The 24,453-nt window shown below is 39.3% G+C and overlaps 1 protein-coding gene and 1 non-coding gene across 3 annotated transcripts in view; one reads left to right on the top strand and one right to left on the bottom strand.

The window, feature by feature from the left end:
• The window catches only part of htr2cl1 (5-hydroxytryptamine (serotonin) receptor 2C, G protein-coupled-like 1), a 231,268-nt gene that overhangs the window by 152,810 nt on the left and 54,005 nt on the right, over positions 1 to 24,453 (top strand). For both annotated transcript variants that reach the window (XM_061710354.1, XM_061710353.1), the window contains one exon: positions 14,944 to 15,978. In XM_061710354.1, the coding sequence (XP_061566338.1) occupies positions 15,582 to 15,978 (397 nt within the window). In that variant the 5' untranslated portion in view covers positions 14,944 to 15,581. The remainder of the gene's footprint in view (positions 1 to 14,943; positions 15,979 to 24,453) is intronic.
• LOC133420972 (small nucleolar RNA U3) lies at positions 1,828 to 2,043 on the bottom strand. The gene has a single exon (XR_009770664.1). It is a non-coding gene; the product is annotated as a small nucleolar RNA U3 (small nucleolar RNA).

Raw genomic sequence — 24,453 nt, 5'->3', positions numbered from 1 at the left:
GTTATTGACTTAATGCTGTCTTGTTTATCCGAGTAACACAGCCGGGACAAAAATCAATAAGCTGTGATAGGGTAAATTCTTTTATATGGTTTCCAGGAAGATTTCCCTGAATTTTCAGGGCTTAAACCATAGCCCTCTCAGAATAAGCTACAAGCCAGGGGAGATCCTTTGACGGCATGCTAGTCTTTCTGTTTTAAAGGAAGAAGCTTTACGATAGCTAAATAAATGGAAAAAAGTCTTGAACAGGCTTTTGGATATTTGTCTTTTAATTAAAAATATATGAACCTTTTTTATATCAAACCATGAATTCATATTAGACCTGTAAAATATTCGGAGAATGATGGTGATTTGAATTGTGGAGGCTCCACTTCCATCCACACTCATACTGGGAGGTGCAGACTGCTCTTTAACACCTGTCAGGTTTAAAAGGGCACAATTTGAAGCATGAAGTGGGTTAATGTCTAACTCACTGTAGTAAATTGCTTTTAAAATACTGTATATCATTGTCGTATCAAAAATGGTATTATTTTTCAAGTGATGTGCAGCTCCTTTGAAGCACAAAACAAAAGCAAAATAAGAAAAGAAACAAAATGATCAAGATTGATTTCAAATGACGACAGAGTAATATATAATAGATTTTTTTGGAGAAAAACTGGAAATTCTGTTTCTATACTTCCTGGATTTTAACATGGATTGTGCCCAACTTTTTGTCTGAGTGGAAAAGAAGTGAACTAAAGTATTTATACAGTTTAATGCATACTGAAAATATGAATACAATATAAATTGGAAGCAGAAGCACTGGTTTCACATCTCAAACATTACATTTTCACATACAACTAAATAAAGGAATAAATACAATATTTTATATTGATTTAGTTTTCCAAAAAGCAGAAGGAAAAACAAAATATTTGGCTCCGTGTTTCTCTGTCTGTTTTTTTTACTTGAAAAATACTGACTTCGGCCATTATCTGTTAGCACAATTAAACTCAGTTTACAACTCTACATTACACATCAAAAACAGTCAAATCTGCATACAAATCCTATGTCTTTTTCAGGCAACATGGGTTGTCCTCTGATTGTCCCTCTTGTGTTTAACCTGGTTTGTAAACTTATTCATGTGGGTACTGCACTGTGAACAGTATTGGCTCGATGTTAGAAGCAAATGTTTCTGAAAGTTAAGCTTTTTGAATGGAATTATGGAAATTAAACTTTTCCATGATATTCAGATTTTCTAAAATACACCCACACATTTTTTATTTATTTATTTATTTATTTATTTATATATATATATATATATATGTTAAAAATTGTATTACCGTCAATACTTGCATGGCATAAGTGTAGTTTTGATCCACTTCAAATGTTGACTCCTGTATTAATGTTTTTTAATGACACTTGAAGACACTTGAAGAATGATATTATGCACACTTAAAAAGATCAAAGTAAAAAGATCAAAGTAGTTAGAAAAATTTAACTGAGTTTAGCAGAAAACAAGTGCTGATTCACAAATATACATGTTCAGTCTAGCTGTTCAGATTAAAAACCAGCACCACCATTAAATTGTAAATTGAACTGAAGGAATATAAATACTTGTGGCAGACATTTTAACACCCGACTGGCAAAATAAAAAACAATATTAGTTCACAATGACACATGGAATATACGTCTTCCAGAGACTCTTATTTTTATATATACATCACTGCATGATGATGCTCCTTTGTGAAATTATGGCAGTACTTCCTTATGAAAGCAAAACTTCTGGCAGTACCAATAAGCGAATGTGATTGAATACAAACATAAATTAGTTTCTTTGAACAGCATTAAACTACCACTCTGATCATACCCCCTCCCTCAATACTCCAAAGAGGAGTAAAGAACGGTCATCAATGACAAGAAACGTATGAAATAAATCATTATTTCTTGCCCGCTTCACGCTCAAAAGGGGGTATCACGACTCATCATCGTGGATAGCGAGACCAAACACTTTAGAATAACATTTCTCAAGTCAAGAACTATAGAAATGATCCCTGAAAGTATAGTCTTAACTTCCTCAGCGCCCGGCAACAGGATGTCATTCACGGAAACATCTTTCTCAGTAACGGTGCAATTTTGTTGACGAGTAGGCCCAAAACGTCAAGTTAATATACATTAAAAGTTTTTAAAGAAACTAACAATGTTCTCTCGGTCTGAATGGTAATGAAGCATATAAATTACATTTTGTTATTCTATTTGAGATTACCCACAATCCTTTGCGAAAACGGTCGTGTCGATTTTAAAGTGAAACGTCTTTATTATTAGTTTTAAAATATGTACGAGCCTTAGCACTGATCTCCGTGAAAATAATATTTGAACTGATCAAATATAGCAATTATTAGGTGGCAGGAATAATAGTTATTTTAGGTTTACTTCATTTGTACGTGCTTACACGGTGTGCCGTTTTTCATATTCCTGACAGCAGGCTGGTAAACAAAGGTTCCGTTTACCAGCAGTCAAATGTTGTCGAAAAGCCCCATGCGCACGGGAATAAAAATAGTTTTAGGACCTGCGATAATTTGTAATAACCACAGAGGACGTCTGTGATTTTAATCCCGTCCAAAGCACCATATCTGTGATATGTAAAGTAAAAAAAAAACTAGACAGCAAATCACACACCGTTTCCCCAAAGGAAAGGAACATGTCCGTATTTCCCGGGCTGGGTTTGAAAAAAGAAAAAAAATATCTCATCCCTTTCTGTCTCGTGTTTGTGGCAATTGCGGGACATAGTGTGATAATAATAATAATAATAATAATAATAGTAATAATATATATATATATATATATATATATATATATATATATATATATATATATATATATATATATATATATATATATATATATATATATATATATATATATACATATATATATATATGTATGTATATGTATACGGGTAAGGCTATGATGGGTAAATAAATTTTGTCAGACTATATATGTATATGTGTATGTATGTATGTATGTATGTATGTATGTATGTATGTATGTATGTATGTATGTATGTATGTATGTATGTATGTATGTATGTATGTATGTATGTATGTATGTATGTATGTATGTATGTATGTATATGTATATATATATATATATATATATATATATATATATATATATATATATATATATATATATATATAAAATTAGCCTATATATGTTATATATTAAATTGATTATATATAAAAATGCATACACTGGCGGTTCTAGGATTTTTCTGAAACAGGGGCCATTATGGGGCCAAATGTAACCAACAGTATTACCACCATTTTCATCCAGAAAAAGCTGCTTGACTGAACATCAATTGGCGACAATGCAATAAGCATTATCCAGCAGGTGGCGGTAAAACACGTTGACTGACTGAAAAAACAGGAAACATGCATCAAGATGACTTGCCATGCCAAAAGGCTGTAACTCCAGTGTTTTATATCTGTGGCTGGAGTGTCCATCAACAATAAACTAGGTTACATCCCCGAATACTTGATTCCCTGCCATTGAGCATCTTCTGGACTATGAAACAGCCCTCTGGTCTCTGGAATTAGTGTGAAATTACTGTGGACTGTGTGCCACAAGGCTGGGACTCATTCTTGAACCAATTTGATTCCCATCATAGTCTGACTAAATTTATTTACCCATCGTAGCCTTATTGTGAACATTTTTCTATTCAAAATGCCATATGACCGTACCAATTTTTTTATTACATTTATTACATTAAATATTAAATAATTAAATACATAAAACACAAATAAAAACTAGATCCATATGGCATCATTACCTACAGGGATTACAGCTAAAGTTGAACAAATTTGGCTGGTAGATGTTAATTGTACTAGCCGAATATACAATCACTATCAGTCAAAGTGTGTAAACTTTCTTTTCTACCAGCCAAACTGAATTTAACCAGCATTTGGCCGTTAATTGGTTGGCTGGTGTTAATTTAGGGCCCTGGTAGTACTGTTTGTGGCCATCTGGTTTTGCCTTATCTGCTACATTGTTTTTACTCTTTTTACCTGGTGAAGAATGACTTGGACTAGTAGAGTTGGAGTTGTTGTTGACCGTCGTCCTGCGGTGCTGGTGCCTGCAAACTTGTTTCTCAATCCTGGTCCTCGTGGGCCCCTGTCCTGCATGTTTTAGATGCTACCCTGCTTCAGCACACCGTGATAAAAGTACCTGTGTAATCAACAGAGCTGTGCAGACCTTGGTGACAAGCTAATGAGGACCTTTAATTAGAATCAGGTGTGTTGGTGCAGGGAAACATCCAAAACATGCAGGACAGGGGCCCACGAGGACCAGGATTGAGAAGCACTTAACAGTATCTCCCTGATTTTCAGGCAATTCCCTGCGTCTTTCTTTTCATCCTCTCTGTCTCAATACCCGGAAAACACGACAGTTTATGATTAACACAGAATATGAATCTCTTAATCAGGGGCGGATCTAGGATGTCAGGAGATCCGGTAAAATGTGAACAAAAAGCACTGGACAACAAATTCTGACCTTTCTACTATAAATGTTACAATGGTTAGCAGCTGCTTGAACTGGTTTCTTTCGTCTGGCGTTTGGACGTACAGTAGCCTACAGCTCGGTTTGCAAAAGCTCTCTACCACTACCAAAAGTTTTCTACCACTTTTAAACACACCTGGTATGTCCAAATTGTGGGAGATTTATCTCCACTTTTGTCCCTTTTTATTGAGGTCACGATAGGCCTGCAGTCTCGCATCCCACAGCTCCTCACACAGACTCACAGCCAAAATTATTTTTTCTTCCATCTTGATCGTCTCTGATCTACAACCCGCAAGTTTTTTTTCACCCTCCACCACCTTCTCTCCTATTGGACGCGCCGAGATGTTGTCACAGCGCGGCACGGTGAAATTAAAAGAATTTCAATTCGGACGCAGGCAGGCGCGGCGCAAGCAGGCGCAGGCAGGCACAGGCAGGCGCGGCGCAACGCCACGGCGGCGCCCTCTCGCGCGCTGCCGAGCTCCGCGCCAGAGCAGTCCGCTCTTGCGCCGCGGTAGCACATACACAATGAATGGGAAAGCCGGTGTTCTGTCAATCCATGCTACCCGTTGAGATCTGCTACTTTGTGGTTCTGCGCACAGTCAGTTTTCAAAGTTTGATTGCCAAGCCCATCACTTTTTTGCATCCCTTCAGTCCACGCTGCGGTTAACGGCGAGAAACATCCTCAAAATCCCTAAGATATTTTAAGATATTTAGATAATTTTAGAAATTTTGCGGGGCAGTATCAGGCCAGCAGAGATCATTTTAGATGCTTCCCGTGCCCTGAATGCATTAAGTGATGGGAGCATTATTTGATAGGATGTTACTAGACTATCAAATTATGCTACCCCTGAAATATTGATTTAAAATGGATAACATGGGATGTTGAATATTTGATCCTTCAAAATACACTACCCATGACATGAATTGCATTACACTTTGTGAACATTATACGATAAAAAGAACCATTATAGTATGTTTAGTGGTGTTTTAAATCCTGTCAGGCGCATATACTGCATAAAAGAGAAAGCCATCTCCTGCTGTACCTCACTCATGGTGACAATCGTCTGGGCCGCGTAAAATTGTTCCCTGCTATCATGATTAAATACCAAGAATGAATGGATCTGACAGGCGAGGTGTCCAGATGTTTCTATGGGGCTTATTAAAATGTGAACACATTGTTGTAAAAGCAGTAAATTCAGAGAATGGGAATAAGGCAAAATTATCTTTTCAGATAGCAGATGACAGTGAAGTAGTTTTCAGTTTTTCACCTTGTTCTTTTGTTGCCCCCTATCCATTGATGTTTGTTTTCAACACAGGCTTTATGTTTACTGCTCATCTGCTATTATCGTCCTGCTGGGAATTATTTTGACAGTTTAATCTGAACTAAATCCATACGTAAATGTCTTTCTTTCTTTGGAAGTAACCATTGGTATTAATCTGCAGGTCAATGGTGAATGCACATGTGAAAACATAATTTTTTTTTAATTTAGTTACGTGTTTTCAGACCTTAGTTAAACGGTTTTTACATGCCTCTTCATGATAACCACTTTCCATCAGACTGCAGGTTGTGCAGTGAACTGGCCCCTCCTCCAGTTGTCATTAAATGTACATAATGCATACACAATCTACAGACAGAATTCATGAAAACTTATTGGCCAGACCATGTTCTTCATGCATAAGGCTCCACAAAAACACATTGATGAGCTGTTGAAATGTCTAGAAAAATGTTATTGACAGAATTCATGCTCATGATGACAACATTTATTTCATGAATTGATGTTACAGCCAAGTCTGTTGGATGATGTCATTAGTAACATTCCCAGAGCCAGGTAAAGGCAGCCCAAAGGGATGGTGGCTGTAATGGTTGGGCACATTGGTTTCAGGAGGAGTCAGAGTCACTCCCAACTCCACTGCGCTGACAAGTCATTGGTGAGATCAATGTCCACTGCATAGTCTGTGGATCGTAGAATTCAGCTGTTTCCAGGCACTCTTGCCCATTGAATCCACCACAAATATAGATCTGAAGACAAAATAAGAAGTATTAAGTGATTTTACCCTTTATGAGTTTTGTATTCCTGTGTAATCTTTGTTTTAATGTTATGTGGTTTAATAAAATTATCTTTTTTCCATTGGTCAGGTATAACTAACTTTGTAAGACATAATATTAATAGTTTAGGATTTTTAACATTCAGTAGGCTATGTGTCTTCGAAGCACCCTTACATGAAGAACTATGTAATTCAGTTTTTTTCTTATTATTCAGCCCTTGATTTTCTTAACATCTAGCATTTCTTTAGACTAAGTTTTGTGTTTTCAGTGGTTGGGGACTCTCTTCCATTTACTTCTACTCCAATGACTCCTTGTGTCTCTGTCAGTTCACCCAACTTCAGACGTGTCAAGTAACAAAGTACAAATACTTCGTTACCTTACTTAAGTAGAAATTTTGGTTATCTATACTTCACTGGAGTAATTATTTTTCAGACAACTTTTTACTATTACTCCTTACATTTTCACGCAATTATCTGTACTTTTTACTCCTTACATTTTAAAAACAGCCTCGTTACTCTATTTCATTTCGGCCTTTAAAAAAAAACTATCCAGTTAAATTGCTCCATCCGGATAGAGTGAATTTGGTTGTGGTTGTTTCAGATGTTCTTGTCCAGTTTTGTTCTTACATCCGTTCCCTCAGATTCCTGCAACTAAACTTGGATGTATATTCCAATAAAGGTTAGGATAAATGATAACATGCCTCTGAAGTTTGACTTTTTGCACCATTACAATACTTAGGCAACTAGTCATCATATCTCCTGCTCTCTGAAACACATGTTAATGCTCAATAGTACACATATATGGTTCTTTAATATATTTGCATTATACTAAGATGCATTCATTTTCAATGGCTTTTGTCCTTAATGGCTTTTTTCCCCCTTACATTACTTTTACTTTTATACTTTAAGTAGTTTTGAAACCAGTACTTTTATACTTTTACTTGAGTAAAAAACTTGAGTTGATACTTCAACTTCTACAGGAGTAGTTTTAAACTCTAGTATCTATACTTCTACCTGAGTAATGAATGTGAATACTTTTGACGCCTCTGCCCACCTTGTTGTGTAATGTTGTGCAGCTGGTGTGACTCCTCTGCTCGTGCATCGGTGCAATAAAAGTCTGCTGGTTGGTCTGGGCTTCGTAGTACTCTGCAGTGTTGAGCCGAGTGTGCCCATTGTAGCCTACAATAGCATATATGCACCCATTTAATACAGTCACACTTACATTGCAGCGGCGATAGTACATCCGTGCCACTTCCTGCCACATGTGTGTTTTTGGGTCCCATCTGCACAGGCCGTTGAAATAGCTGTGTCTGTCAAAACCCCCAATAAATTACACATACCCATTGAGGAACGCAGTGCCGTGATAGGCACGAGGACGCCCAGCATTGTTCGGCACATTTGTCCATCGGTTAGTCCGGATATCATAGGCCTCAATGCTGTTGGTCTGGACACTCCATCCCTCCATGGCCAGCAAAATGGACCTTGGCATGCAAGGCCGGGTAAATCTGTTGCCGAAGCAACGTGAAGGCAGTCCAAATCTGATGACATTAGCTATGGCTCTGGGAACATCACTGATCATGGAGGAGCACTCAGGGTTCCTCTTCACCAGCTCACTGGTGATCACTTTCATCTTAAAATACTCCATATCCAACAAAGCCAATCAGACCTAAACAGACATGAGAGGATAGAATCCATTAATATTGTAAAATAATAATATTTAATAATATTTTATTTTTACAGTAATGTGAAATCAGATTCACTGTCCGCTATAAATATAAATATATATATACCGGTGTGTATATATATATATATATATATATATATATATATATATATATATATATTCTGTCCTCGCAGTACGTTTCAGCTTTTACAACTAGACAGATAGCTAACATTCTGAAGAAAGGAGAGGCTTTTTTTTTGTAAGACTGCAAACAATAAACAAAGATAAACATTACTACAAATAATGTCTGTTATATCCGGATGCTTTTCACACAAACATATTTACATAGTAAAATGGAAACAAACATAAGCAGTAACAACATTAATGTTGCTCTTTAACGCTATTACTGATTAAACAGATAAATAAAACCAGCTAAATAGGCTGTGACAGACTAACTGGCGCCGTCTTGTGGACAAATAAAAACACTGCGCTGCCACGATAAAACGGTAAAGGTGACAAACTACGTTAAGAAATAACAACCAAACTTGAACGGTAAGTAAGTGTGTATACACTACAAATCACAGTATACTTAACAATATAACATGTCATTACTTACAGACAAAGATTTACCAAGCTCAGTTTGAGAGACAACTTGTAACCGTTTTCCAGCTGCGTTTTCCAGCCCCGTTGGCATGGTAACCGTTGCCGGAGCTGCACGGGTCTGTCTCAGAAAACGGTCAGACTAGGAACGTAACTAGTTCACCGCAGGGCGGAACAATATATATATATATATGTATATATATATATATATATATATATATATATATATATATATATATATATATATATATATATATATATATATATATATATATATATATATATATATATATATATATATATTTAGGAAAGAGAGCTTTTCTTGTATATTAGGCCTGGGCAACGATTACAATTTTTAATCACGATTAATTGCATGATTTCCCTGATTAATCACGATTAATCACATTGTATATGCAAAATCAAATAATGAATTCAAAAGTTGTGTAAAGTGCACTTTTATTTATAAAAGTATGAACGAAAGTGCCATAACATTTGTTGTGCAAATATTTAACATCAGCACTTGTCAGTAACACATATTTAGTGTAAAAATGTAAAATCAAATATAGCTTATTGCCACTGCCAAGGCATTAATGTCATCCTGTTTTTTTTATGAAAAATAAGTCTACCAATCCTGATCCACAATCATTACATTAAAACAGGCAATTTCTGAGGTAACAGCGGAAACTTTTAACGGGGAGCAGCATTACCAGTCTATATTCAGCACCAAATGTCCCTGTTAGAAAGTGTGAAGCACAAAAAAAATCACTATTGAAATTTCCTTTACAGGGGACTAGAATGTAAAGTGCATGTTTATGTTTATACTGGAGTTCTGTTTTTTTTTTACTCCTCTGCACTAAGCCAGTTGCTAAGGCACACAAGATTATTTACATTTTCAGAAGATAAAGAAGCTCTCTTCTTCTGGACAATATGACCAGCAAGAGAAAACAATCTTGTGAACAATCTGTGTGAGCCTGCATGTTTGCACCACCACTCTAATGGACAGGAATCTGAACTTATGGTGGCCTCTGCTCTGTATCGACAGTATGCACAATGTTCTCAATTGAGTCTTTTTCCTGTTCAGAATCAGACTCAGATGACGCAGCCAACAGGGTCAACTTTTTCTTTGGTGGCTCTGAGGTTTTTTCTTCCACAGGTTTCTCTGCAGTAACCCTCTCTTCCTTAATTAAGTTGGTGATTGAGGCCCACACCTCACTCCTCTCAGCTCTGGGGATAGAGAAGTCGAAAATAAACTGCATTCACTTATAAAAAAAATATCCTCTACATAATCATGCTGCATTGACACATATGCTATTCCCCTTTTACATGAACAGGCTAGTTAGAAATATGATGTAAAACCTACCTGCAAGGCTCCAGTAAGGTTTCCAACCTCTGCAGCTTGTCCATTTCAGCTGTAGTTGGCATGATAATCTTGGTGCTTCTGGTGAGGACGTTCCTCAGTGGCTGCTCGTTTCTGCGGATGCTTTTTATCATGTCCAGAGTTGAATTCCATCTGGTTGGAACATCTTGCATAAGGGCCTCCTTCTTCTGTCCATGTTCAACTTGTTTTTGCTCTAATTCTGCTCCACTTGCTGGACTGTGTTTGAAGTGTCCCACAACTTTTCTGCACTTGGCATTTGGCAAGCACATTGTCAAACGCACCGTTCTGCAGAGATACTGTGACAGAGCGCTGGAGACTGTGCGCAAAGCAGGGGACAGGAACAAAAGGCAGTTGTCTCGTAGCAGCAATCATATTTCGTGCACTATCTGTGCTAAGTGTGGTGACTTTGTCTGATAAATTCCACTGCTGTACAACTTCAGTGAAGAGTCCCGCACATGTTTCAGCAAAATGTTTCTCGTCTGTTTTCATTACAGACAAAGCATGTGAATGCAGCACCCACTTCTCATCAATATAATGCACTGTAACTCCGAGGTAATTATGGTTACCGAGTGATGTCCAGTAGTCCCCAGTGAGAGCAACGGCAGGTGCACGTTGTAAAGGTGTCGCCTTTTCAGTCCTCTCCTTTTCATACAACTCATGTATTCTTCGTGTGATGGTGTGTCTCGACGGCATCTCATACCTGCAGTCATTCGTTGCGATTCTCACGATATTTCTTAGACCAACGTCTTCTACAACCCTAATCGGCCTACAGTCTGTGGCTATCGGCTTCGCTACGGCGTTTGTTAGCTTCTCTTGCTTTTGTTTATCCATACTTCTCCCACACGCTACACGTTCCACTGTCTGATGTGTTGAATGGTTTGCTGATATCAACTGTGTGTTTTGCATTTAAGTGATATTTTAGACTCGAAGTACTCCGGTGATATGAAAGTTCAACTTGGCAGTGGTTACAAATAATCTTGTTTCTGTCGAATCCGCAGTCTGGGAGAACTTTAAAATGAAAATTTCCATGTAACAGTTCCGTAATTTTACCGCTCTCCATGTCTGTTTTAGCGTTTCCACATGTTTTTCCGCCAACTCTCTTCCGGTTCCGCAGCAGCCAGCAAAATATTGTGCATGTGAGCAACATGCGTCAATGCGCGATAAAATAAATGTTGTTAATGCAATAATAACGCGTACAATAATATGCTTTAGGTTTTTACCAACTTGGTCTTAACCATTAATATGTATGCAGACAAAAAAAAAAGAAGCAAAAGTTTCTTTTATCTGCTTTAAAGATTTGTAGCCATTTTTAAAACAACTAAAGATGAGCAAATACATCAATGCCACAGCTAACACTAGTAGACAATACGCTCATTTTGCTGTTAGCATGGGACGCTGGGGCTACACTAAGCTTTCAGAGTTAAAAAAATGATCTACATTGATCCACAGCAAAAAGAAACACCTCAGTTTTACAACATGATTCAACATGGCAAGTGTGCTTTAGAAATTATTATATGCCAACATTGTGTATCATGTACGACTACCATGAAATTGACATTTTTTCACATCATACGATGATAAGGATGTAGTCGGTGATGTCTGGTACCTTTAATCTTTTCACTCTCATGGTAGAAGACCAAGAGTTTTGTTAAAAAATCATTGACTTGTGTGAGGAGACTGTAAATGTATGCATAGAACACAACAGATGCTGCTGTGTTCCAATGTTTAGTGGTGGATCGCATCACATTTGCTCAAGATACTTTCAGCTGTAAGATAATAAGTAATAAACACGGAGTGCACTTTTTACATTTGGATCAATTTATGCAAAGAAAAGCTTGACGTTTTTGAGGACGTACCATTGTGCTGCTTCTACTGAATGAGGATTTTTAATGATAGAAAAGAGTCGTAGTGAATGTTTGGATTGAATGTTCCTGAAAGAGAGCTTTTCTTGTATATGTATACATTACGGTTCTGTGAGGTAATTTTGAAGAAAAGAAAGAAAAAGTCAAAGAAACAGAAACAGAGGAAAGAATTGTCCAATCCAAAAACAGGCATTATAAGTAACTTCACAGTATCGTTGCAATCAACCTGCCAACCTGCTGAAATGATATAAAATTAACTTCTGTGTTGATGCCAAAGTAAGTAAGCACACTAATCTTTCGGGGCTGCTCAGAAAAAGGAATGATTTTTTCAGGTTGTGCAGTGTTTGAATTGTCCTTGAGGACTGATGACTAGTAATGAATAATACACTTTAAAGTAGGCAATGTATCCGCCCACACACAAACATTAATAATCTGAATGAGTAATATTTGCACACAATCGACACTTCATTTGCATACACATTAATTTACTCCAACAGATGCACAAATAGAGACAAATGAGCGCTTTTACACACATTAACAAGTACAAATGTTAACATGCCCCCATTGTGGGAAAAAAAATGCAAAGTGTGGTTTCTATTACTGTAGCAATGCACTACATGGGCATACACTAAGAATGCCCGTGTCATGTTTTGGGTTTAGTACTTTATTTATTTTCCCTCATGTTTTATGCCTGATTTTTCTGTTTTATTTTGTAATACTCACCTGTGTCTCCGTCTTAGGTTCCTGTCTGCCCTACCTCCTCCTGTCTGTCTGCACCTGATCCCTGATTGTGTCTCCCACACCTGTCTCCAATCAGCCTTTGTGTATATTCCCCTCTGTGTCTTGTCTCGTTGCCAGTTTGTTGTTCTTCACAGTTCACTTACCAGCATTCTTGTCATAGTCATTGCCTTTTGGATTTTGAACCTTGCTTGTTTTTTGACCTTGCTTTTTGCCTCACGTTTTTGGAGACCTTTGCTATTTTGCCTGCTGACCCGTGTACCGACGCTTGTCTGAATTAAACCTTGTTTCACGGTTACAACTGAGTCACGTCGTGCATTTGAGTCCTACCATCTTGTGCTACGTTCATGAAAGCCTGCTACATTGTCATTGATATTGCAGCATGATATCGTACACTCACTGCTCACTGAACAATCTTAGCTGGAGGCTCAGGTCTGTCTGGAGAAGTGTCGGCTTTTTATCTCAAAAGAGGGAAAAAAAGGCTCACATTCACATATCTCCATTCACATTTCATGCCCACACATTGGAAAACCTGTGCACAGAGTCTTTAAAGGTGACCTATTATGGCATCTAATACCTATTTTAAACAGCCCTTGAATGTCTTAAAAACAATCTAAAGCTTGTTTTTTCTACCTAAGTCAGAAATTCAGCCTCTGGGCCATGTCTATAGTTTTACAGATAATAAAGCCTTTTTCTGTGCTTCATTTTCAGGGCGGGGGGGGCTATGATAATGAGGCTCTGTGCTGATTGGCTGATTGAATGAAGTGTAGCAGGGGAGGAGACAAAGCGTCGCTCCGGGGAGAATAGCAGCGGCTGCGTAGCAAAGCGTGTCCACGGTTCTGCGTTAAATCGTTCGGAGTTCCGAACCCGGAGTTCCTCAACGGTCCGGTCCGTGAGCAGCTCCGACAGCTCCGTATGCGGCGCCGGGGCTCCGGAGCTGAGCTAAATACTTAGCCCATGCAAAGATCATACAAATATAAATAACATTTAAAAACCGGAACATACCGCTGACTCGTGTGCAGTTGCCGGGTCCGTGCTGTTGGAACTGATCCTTTCATGAGGGTAAATGTCGATGCAAAATCTAATTTCTACTCTCCCTCGCTGTTCAGCAGCCACCGCTTGTAAACAATGGCGGAGCTCCGGCCGGCTGAGCTGGTAGTGGGCGTGGTTTCAGCAGCGGAGGAGACCGAGGGCGTGGTTTGCATTTTGGTGACGTAAAGAAAATGCACAAATCTAAACGGCTCACAGAAACCACATGACACTGGGGGACTCTGTAAGGTGGGGGGGAGCAGACCTTGCAGATTTTCATGGGGTATCATCTTTTCTGTGCTGGCAGGGGGAGGGGAGACCACTTTATATATGTTACAACAAGAAAAAACGTGTTTTTCATAATAGGTCCCCTCTAACACTGGCCAGCTGTTACAGACATATATGTGCACACGTGTATTTATGCACACACATAACTCCTTTAGTGGTGAAGCTAAACAACAGAGGACAGTACTTCATTACACTCGCTCAAATGCAAGTGTTTAAGCATTGAAGCTTTTGTTGTTTATCTCCTTCAGTGCATTTGAAATGACTGCAGACTTTAACGTAAGCAGTTTTGCTCCCTCCCAAACCTTTTATTAGGAGTGCTGACAACATCATGAATTGTTCCGGGAAATGAGGGATTGCTACGAGAACGAAGACAGCAGCTACAGTACGAATTAGCAGGGAAGATGAAGGAAGTGGGTGGGTTGAATGATGCATGAAAGGTGAAAATGGAGAGGAAGTAAGGAGAAAAGAAACAAGCTGATAAGAGATAACTCATTGAGAAACCCCACTGGGAAAATGTGAGGTTCAAGCATCCCAAAAACTTCAACGTGCACGCCAGGAAACCAACCTTCAGATCAAAGGACAGTCGCTCTACCTCGTGAGCTAAAGCCGCCCAAGCCAAATTAATGCGTGGGTGGATGAAAGGTTATAAAAACCCAGCAAAGCTTATAATATAGTGGTTAAATGGAAAACATGATTAAGTAAAGGCAATCCAACGGATATGTTCGACAGTGGCAAGTGCTCTACAGGAAGCTTTAAATGTGCAAATAAGATAATCTGATCTCTTTTTTTTCTGTTTGTTTTTTCCACAGCTCTGACTGATCATCAACCCTGATCTGAGAGACAAAAAAGCCAATTGGATAGACACCTTCGACACAGCCGATCAGGGCAGCAAGATTTACAACTGCAGATACAGAAACATATTCTTTCCCTCTGGCAAATAAACAGCAAGTGGGTGGGCACAGAAGGCGGTGAACAACTAGCCATGGATACAAGTAAACCAATTTACAGCTCTAAATTAGGAACTCTTAAAGTCTTTCTTCCACCAGGAGGGAGATGTGGCTGAACATCGAGACGCAACGCTGGATATTCTTTGGATATAATATACCTTAAGAAGTCTTCTTGCAGCTCGGTGCCAGGAAATTGGAGTTTCAGTTTTTAGACGGCAATCTCAAACTACTTTTCGCTAGCAAAGCTTTATTTCACTATACCAGGCTCGTCAAAAAACATTTGCAGCTATTGCCGTCTTATCTCCTCCTACCACATCCCTGTCATTACCCCCATTACCAAGTTTCCCCTTTCCCTGTTTTCTCTACATCCTCCCAGACCCCAATGGTGGCCTCCTAGCATTTAAAAAAAAAATCTTAATTTGAATCTCCCTCAATCCTGACTGCATCTCACAAGGGTGAATTAAAGACAATCTACAAAACGGTAACCGTCTCTTTGTGGAATGGGTGGTCCTGCGAGGACTCTGCTTGGAGGGTTTGGGACAACCACCTCTTCCCTAGAAGTGAGGAGTCGAATGCCGTGGCCAAGTAACAACCCCCTGGACCTGAACCAAACCCAACCATGGGTACTGGGAAGTAGCAGTGGAGGTGGAGCTTTGGACAACTCCACCACACAAGAAGCTGTCAACAGGACTGTGATCAAGGAGAAAAACTGGCCGGCGCTGCTCATTCTCGTCATCATTGCATTGACAGTTGGTGGAAATATTTTGGTGATCCTGGCAGTGTCGCTGGAGAAGAAGCTCCAAAATGCCACCAATTTCTTCCTGAGGTCTCTGGCTGTAGCAGACATGCTTGTAGGCATCCTGGTCATGCCCATATCCCTCATCAACATCCTCTATGGTAAGTTTACACAGATAACTTCTTTCATTCAATGATAGTTACAATGACACTTAATGAGGTACAAACATTAAATTAAACAGAAGCAAACATTAGCTTCAGACTCAATATAGCACATGTTCACGTATCACAGAGCATCAACCTTGTATGGAGCAAAGTACCAACGAATAGGATAGTTCACAAAATGAAAAATGGAAGGTTTCAGTTCAGTCTGTTTTGAGCTGATTCTGTAGGGTTAATGAAGATCATGTACAACCATGAAAAAGCACTCGCCTAAGACTTAGGAATGCCTGTTACATTGTCGGGCATGGCAGCCATGTTGGTAGCTACGGACGATGATGAGAAACTACACATCAAGAGAAAATTAGTCATAAAAAGCCAACAGAGAATCACTGAAAGCAGATGTAGAACGATCAGTGCACAGTAAAAAGTCATCATCAGTTAGAACAACATCATTTAGAGAAGATAGGGGGTTTAAATTGTTTAGATCCAATTCCCAAAGACAGAATCACAGACTCCATCTGTTACCTCTACCCAAACGCCTGATTCATTTTTTGTTGTTTTTTTCAATCTTGTTTTCATTGTGTTAAAGGAGCATGAGGCAGGATTGAGGCAGGATTTATGAAAAAAATTCGTATATGTTTTAAGTTTTCTAGTAATAATGTCAGATGAAGCGTTCCAAACCAAAAAGAATGAGCCCTCTAGTGTATCTCTCCGTTGCCTTGAACAGGCTGTGTGCTGCAAAATGTACTGCAATTCCGGGCCGGAATTTCCCGCGCTGGGCTACGGATGTGACGTCACATGACGCTGCATGTGCGTTCTCCCCGTTCTCCCGTGCCGGCTTCGCTGTTGGCTGCAGTACCCCCGACGGCCGTCGTGGCGAAGGGTGGCGCTAGAGAGTCTCATTTCTTAAAAGGAGCCTCAAGCTCCTTTAATGAGCAGGCTACGATTAACAAATTTCGAGTCATGGGGAATAAACCAACAAATGGTTGCAGGAATTTGAAAACCTTCATCCTGGAAAGTTATTTTAACACAGTCACTCAAACAGAAGAGTCAAACATGTCTTCACTTGTGTACTAAGTAAATGTTTACAAGTTTTGCACAGTTTCACTATACATAAGCTTAAGTGGACATGAAAAATAATTGCAGCAAAATCCGGACAAATTAAAAGTGAAAAATATATTTCAGTTCTTTAAAATGAAACTGTAAACTAAGAGCAAAACTGAACAGTCCTGCAATGACACACAGTGGTAACCTACAAATGGCATTTTCATGCACGAAGACCTCAAGTACACGGTGGAAGTACAGTGTGTTGATTTACATGCTAATATTTACATGCAACAGGAAGTATATAGGTGAACGTCATCCCATCTTTAGTTATATGTAGCTACCCTCTACTGCTGATGTACAAAACCAAACATGCAGCTACCGACATTTTCCACGAGAGAAATGATAAAGATTCAAACACTATAGATCTTTCCTGGGGTACCAGCTCTGACTCATCAGGACATGGAAGGGGGGGTACTCGAAAGGCTGCAGGGTTGTTTTGGGCTTATCCTGGTATATCACTTTTGATCAATTACCTTGTACTGCCTTTGGACAGATTTTTTTTTTTTTGGTCTGAAGTTATGTTGCTGCGATATGTGAAATGCTTAGTCTGCAAGAATGTTGTTTGGTGCATGTCATACTTATATTAAAGTCTTGAAGCATTATTTCCACTGCGTTGGAAATAACATAACCAAGGTTAGTCATTCTATCAGTCAGCAGTTTGATGTTGTCTGAGCAGTAAAAAGACAAATCTTCAAAAGCTGACAAATGCAGATGCTGTTACTAAGAGTCATCATCATCACGAGTGCTGCTTACATGAACGTCTGTGCAGTAACTGTTGACATGTCTGCAAGGTAACTCCAAAACACTTGCGAAATATGAAGAAGAGACTTTTGAAGCAAAAGTTAAATGACTTCTAGATTATGAAAAATACAGAAAAATGTTGCTCCAAATGTTTAATCATGCATCTGTCACACTAATTCACCACAAGAAAAGAGATGATCTGAACTGTTTGTAAAGATTTCTTTCTTCACAGCATCATGCTTTAATCAAGATAGATGCATCTCTGTAAATCTTAGACGATATTTGAACAAGCCTCATTGCAGATTTGTAGCACTCTCATATACTCACCCACTCAACAGCTGTTGCCAATACACTGTGACATGCTCACAGTTGTTCAAAAATATTCCCCTCGTAATTAATAAAATTATTACTGCCTTGCCGGAATGCTGCACACTCATTTTGCAAGTCATTTGATTTTTAGACGATATCCGTTTGATCATTGCAATGTCTTACCATCTATTCACTGTTCAGGTCAATTCCAATTGTTTGTGAGGCTCCAGTTTACAACAGAAGGCATCTTAGGGCACTATGCAGAAAAAGCAGAAAGGTTTAGTCCAGTTAAAGACAGTCCAACTAAAGAACATGAGCCTAGGGACCACAAACAATATAGCAGCCATCACTGCCCAGCAGCTAAAGGCACTGCTTCCCAATATACTAAAGAAATGGAGGGGGGATTCTTGTTTATTTACAATATGACTACAAGTTTTACAAATGAAGGATAATTGGCTGCATGAAGTGCAAGCATATGTGGTCCATTTATATTTGATTAAAGATGGCAGATGGCATTTGATTTTGATTTCATTGTTACTAATGTACCTGTAATCTACCTGTTGGTTACATTTGCAGCATGATGATTGAGAGCCTCTCTCCAGTTTGAGTCAAAGTCTACCCTGCAGTGAAATGTCAAAATGTGTATCTCTCAACATTTTTTGATATTCATTCCCATGAGAAGTGGAACAAATGAAGAGTGAGATGAATCTTTGATGATAAGGAACCGTCGCTCTGAAGGAGTCATTACTTCTACCTCAAGTTCCACATAGCCCATATAGGGAATGTCTAATCCATTTGCTGCAGAGATTGTTAACCACTCAAATGCAGGATGGATGTTTTTACTTTTATATAACAAGTGCTCCCTGAAAAACATCTCAGAAATTGTGTTGATCAGGCTTCCAGTGTCGACACTAGCGGAGCAGGCGGGGGGGCAGGGAGGGGCGGCCGCCCCGGGCCCACTGCTCCTTGGGGGCCCACGCCGAAGAGGAAAAAAAAAAAAGTGTTCTGAATAAAATAAGGAAAGTTGGACTATATAACAATTGCGTTCATAAGGATAAAGTTGTTAGGGTAGGATGCGCGTCGCCGCGTACCCCACGCCGTAGGCTCTGAGTTGGTGTAACGCGGAACCATAAATCAGCCTTTAGCCAGTTGTCGCATCAGAAGGAGCCTTAAAGCATGAAATATGTTTTGATGTGGATTAGGGCTGTTCGATTTTGCCCAAAAATAAAATCTCGATTTTTTTCTTTCAAAATCCGATTTTCGATTACGATTACGATTATTTTGTGAATTGACAAAAGGCAAAGAAATGATTTCAAATATGCTGTTTTTTTATTGAACATTTGCTTTAAGTGCAAACTTTGCTCTTATTAAACCAAAAATGAATGAATAAAGTGCAAAACTCTGTAAAATAAGTTGGAAAAAAAGTTTTAAAAAATATAATAGAATATAAAGTTTTATCTCTGAAAAGAAAAATCTGCAAATCAGCACTTGCAAACATACAGTAAGTTATATTTCCAATTAAATAAAACAAGACATTTTCTAATTAAACTAAACTGGGTCTTTGCATGCTGAATAATAATGCAACCCATGAAGTAGGTAGAGGTGTGTAATGTCAGTCATTACATTTGCTATTCACATTTGCAAGTTTTTTGCAAGGAACACGAGCCGGTCTACCGCATCTGGCTTGAGGGATGCCCGGTGGCATGTTACAACGCCCCCTCCTACACTAAAGAGCCTCTCCGATGGGGCACTTGTCGCAGGTATTGAGAGGTATTTCCATCAATCATTAATATGTGCGCAGACAAGGTAAAAAAATAAAAATAAAATAAAAAAGGGAAAAATCGATTTTACGATTTTCACGTTTTAACATCGTTCTAATTACATAATCGCGATTACGATTTAAAATCAATTAATCGAACAAACCTAATTTGGATGGAAATATGTTTTGGTTGTGGTTCTCTGCTCACCGCTGGATGAAACCATCATTGGTAAGCTGTCATAATATTAATTATTTCTGATAACATTGTCATGTCGCTGAATATATGGCCTTTCCTATATTGTTTGTTGCTGTTTGACCGTCTTGTCGCTCGGTCATTGTGTTAAATACATGTCGTCGCACATTGTAAACTGTTGTCGTGTAGGTTGAACACGTGTGTCTGAATTGTGCTACTCGGCGAATCCGACATCTATGGCTAAGATGAAAACTTAGTCTTAAAAATAAAAATATCCCCACGATAAGTCATAATTATGAGATAGAAAGTCGAAATTATGAGATAGAAAGTCGAAAGTATGAGAAAGAAAGAAAATTAAAGAAATTATGACTTTTTATGTCATAATTATGACTTACCGTGGGGATATTTTTAATTTTAAGGCTAAGATTTCATCTTATTTTTTTCTTTTACTGGCGGAAATAAGCTTCCATAGACATCACTGGATGTCATTTGATTTTTATCTCCAGTTTGATACTTATATCTTAAAGTCTGCATAAGGCTTATAATTAGGTTTGACATAATGACTGGCAAAATCCATGGTGCTGAAACCTCATGTGAATGGTTCTGACCGTGTCGCCTGTGTGCTGTGGTTGTGTGTCAGAGGGGCTGATTTGTGGCATTTTTTTTAGCGAATATGTTTTAACGGGGATGTTTAGGCCACAAGGGCCCATCTAGAATGCTTCGCCCCCCCCTAGGCTGGGATCCCTGCTCCGACCCCTGAGTGTCGAGTAGTCATGATACTTGAGGTTTACCCTCTACAGTCTTACAATCCCTGACTCCATATTTTAAAAATCTACTACTACTTAAGAATCTACTGGCTAATAAACCAGTAAACTTTCCAGGAATTGTCTGGCTCGAGTGAGTATGTTTTTTCTGCACTGCAGAAGGACCAGGTGTTGTGTCATTTTGGCCCCCTTTGACCTGTAGGCACTTTTTTGGCAACGTAGCCCACGTCTCTGCACTTGAATCAGATAGATTGGCTGTCTGATGTGAAGTGTGGCTGCAGTCCAGCTCATGGCTTGTGCTCCTGTAAAGGCTGTTGAGTGATGCGTCTACTCTGTGAGTTCAGTTTCAGCACTCGCTAGGTCTCCAAGTGCATTGCCTGAATCTGCTACAGTAGCTGTTTTCTCAGATGAGCTACTGCTCACATCACTTAACGCAATAAATTGGCTATTGTTGGTCTCAATAACAGTCTGGGGTTTTAACACATGTGACTTAATTTGACTGCTATTTAAAACTCTGGGATGAGGGGTACTGCTTTATTCCATTTCCCACAGGAGGGCTTCACACTTCACATCTAAAAGACCACAATGTAACTCATCCTTGGCCATCTTTATGATTATGTTTCTGTCTGAGAGCTAAAGCCCTTAAATCCTCAATGGACTGATCCCGTAGGACTTTTTCTCATTACGTATTACATTTTCACACTGCTTCACGACAGAGCTCAAAATCTGGGACAGCACATGGGAGTATTTACGGAGGTCTTCTCCCTCAGCTTGTGTGTGGTTGTAACAGGTCTGAAAAACCTGGGTGGTGCTGCGTTATTTTCCCCGAATGCATTCCTCGGGTAAGAGTACAACTCACCGGACCCCATACATACATAGTCACTTTGTCCTTCTTTTGTTTGCTCTCTGGATCTTGAAACTCTTCCATACACTCTACTACAGACTTCCAATCTGAACCACAGTCCTCCCTAAATGCTTGGATGTGGTGTTCTCTTGGAATGTGGATATACGTACGTAACCATTTACCCTCGGAGCCCCTATCTCGTTATTTCACTTTTTTAAATTCTCCCTCGTGATCTAGTGAACTCTTGTATGCTATACAGTGTACCCCCCCTACTGACTTTTGGTTGAATTGGCCATGATCATGACGTGAAGCAACGTCATCATCAGAATTATCAGACATAGTGAAGTATTAGCTTTTACTCTGTCCAGTCCGAACGTGAATCTAGATTACTGTGCAGATTATCTCTAACTTGGAGCACTGCTGAATCTTGCTCTTTACAGTTGAATGTAGCGTCGGGCAGCTGAGCTCCGCGTTAGAATCTTCTGCACAGGTAGGGTTGAGTTCTGTTGATCAGGAAGCTTTAGTATCTCGTTGATGCCACACAGAACACAGTTACTCCTGGGGCTCTTAAAGGAGCATGAGGCAGGATTGAGGCAGGATTAATGAAAACAATTTGTATATGTTTTAAGTTTTCTAGTAATAATGTCAGATGAAGCGTTCCAAACCAAAAAGAATGAGCCCTCTCATAGGCAGCCCCTGCCGCACCCCCTGGTGCATGGTGAAAGTTGAAAAATTGTAATGACAATAAAAGATTATAAATATTTAAATATTTGTGGTTGCTGTTTCTGTTCCACAACATTGTAAGCCACGTTTGAGATGAAGGCTGAATATAGGGGTAATTTTAATAAAGAAAGGTAGCCAGTCACACCCCCCTGGTCTGCGGACCGCTCAGGTGATCAGAACTGCAATGCATTATGTTGTTGTAAACATCCGCATTTTTGCCCACCAATTACAAATGCACAGCCAGCAGCGCTCCTTTCAAAACACAACACAAAGCTCCAAGTCAAGACCAAGATGGATATACGTTGATTTTTTAAACCAAAAGAGAAACAGACACAAAACATTGCCGAAGCTGCTGCCAATGTGACAGTGAGTCGGAGGAGAGCGACTGCACCTGCAGCCACCGTGTCAGCGACCCCCCCAGTGTCTAACACCGGCTCACCTGATGGTGCAGCCGGCCATATGAGCAGCGATGACCCAGGAGGAGGAGGAGACTGCACGGCCGGTAATCCTGCTATTATATTGGTCAAATTATGCTCAAATCATTGTTACACAACTGTTTTGGGTAAAAAAAAAACTCAAAGGATTCCTCCCTATCTTCACCCAATATTTCAGTCACCCGCCGCCTATGTGACTATGATAATAATTATAGTCATGTTCCTTTTTTACTGTATTTGGTTGGTTCGCTATGTTTTGGTCAAGCTTCTGCGCACTGTCAGCTGTTCTTCATGCAGGGGAGGGGCAAGTGATTTCTTAAGGGAGAACCCCCGCACCCCCTGGCAAAAAACGTCTTCCTGCGCGCCTGAGCCCTCTACCTCTCCGTTGCCTTGAACAGGCTGTGTGCTGCAAAATGTGCTGCAATTGTGACCGGAATTTCCCGCGCTGGGCTGCGGATGTGACGTCACATGACGCTGCATGCACGTTCTCCCCGTTCTCCCGTGCCGGCTTCGCTGTTGGCTGCAGTACCCCCGACGGCCGTCGCGGCGAAGGGTGGCGCTAGAGAGTCTCATTTCTTAAAAGGAGCCTCATGTTCCTTTAAAGCTTGGATTTCATTTTTTCAACCCAATTAGCAGCAGGTCAGTTCGCCATGTTGAATAAACATCCAAAGAACAAATGGTCCCACAGACTTTGCAACTGTCTTCAACAGCAAAGATTTTTCTAAAAAGATGAAACAAATTAACTAAAATGAGGCAATACCAAAATATCAAAATAGAGCAGTTGGCTAAGAGTATAAACAAAAAACAAAAATAATACCTGGTTATGCATCATAAAACCACACAACAATAATTTCACCAAATTCACATGTTGTACTTTTTCTTTAAACAATGTTAAAATAAATGTACATTCCCTTCCATTAATAAGCTACTTAAGAGCAACAGCATTGTGTGGCTGAAAGGCCGCTAGCATTACCTTGCTATTCACCAGCGCTAACAGGAAACTGCGTCAAAATCCCAGTATTGAATAAATGAATAAATCACGACATACCATTACAATATAAACCCATAATGTTGGTTAAGGTGCATTTTTCAAAACATGTATAAATGCACCTATTCATTTACACAATGACATCTCGCTACTGTCCACTCTACAAACCTCCAGGACACTGGCACTCAGGAAGACTTAAATGCACTTGATGGAGCAGCAACTGACAACTTAATGCTGCCACACTATCACCAAAACCAGCTACCAATTGCAGCTTACTTAAAATATTTCTATTTCACTCATTTCAAACCAATATTATACTCAAAAGAAAACAAAGATTTTATTAAACAGCTTTGAGAACTGTCACACACCTGAGTCGAACACTATATTTCAATTAATTTACCAAAGTGATGTTGTTCTCGCTCCACAAATCAAATCATGTTACAACCTGCTGTAACAAATAAGCTAAAGATGAGAAATTTGTTGTGTATTTTCCTGCATCCGTCTGTAGAGAAATGATGTATGACAACATCATCAAGTGATGTTTTACTCTTCTGACGGCTCAGTGTGAATGTGTCCTCTGAAGGAGAACAGAGTCTCTGCAGATGATTGGCAA

This window comes from Cololabis saira, chromosome 20 (genome assembly GCF_033807715.1).
Source record: "Cololabis saira isolate AMF1-May2022 chromosome 20, fColSai1.1, whole genome shotgun sequence".
In the NCBI taxonomy this organism is placed as follows: domain Eukaryota; kingdom Metazoa; phylum Chordata; class Actinopteri; order Beloniformes; family Belonidae; genus Cololabis; species Cololabis saira.
This window is presented reverse-complemented; position numbering and strand designations above follow the sequence as displayed.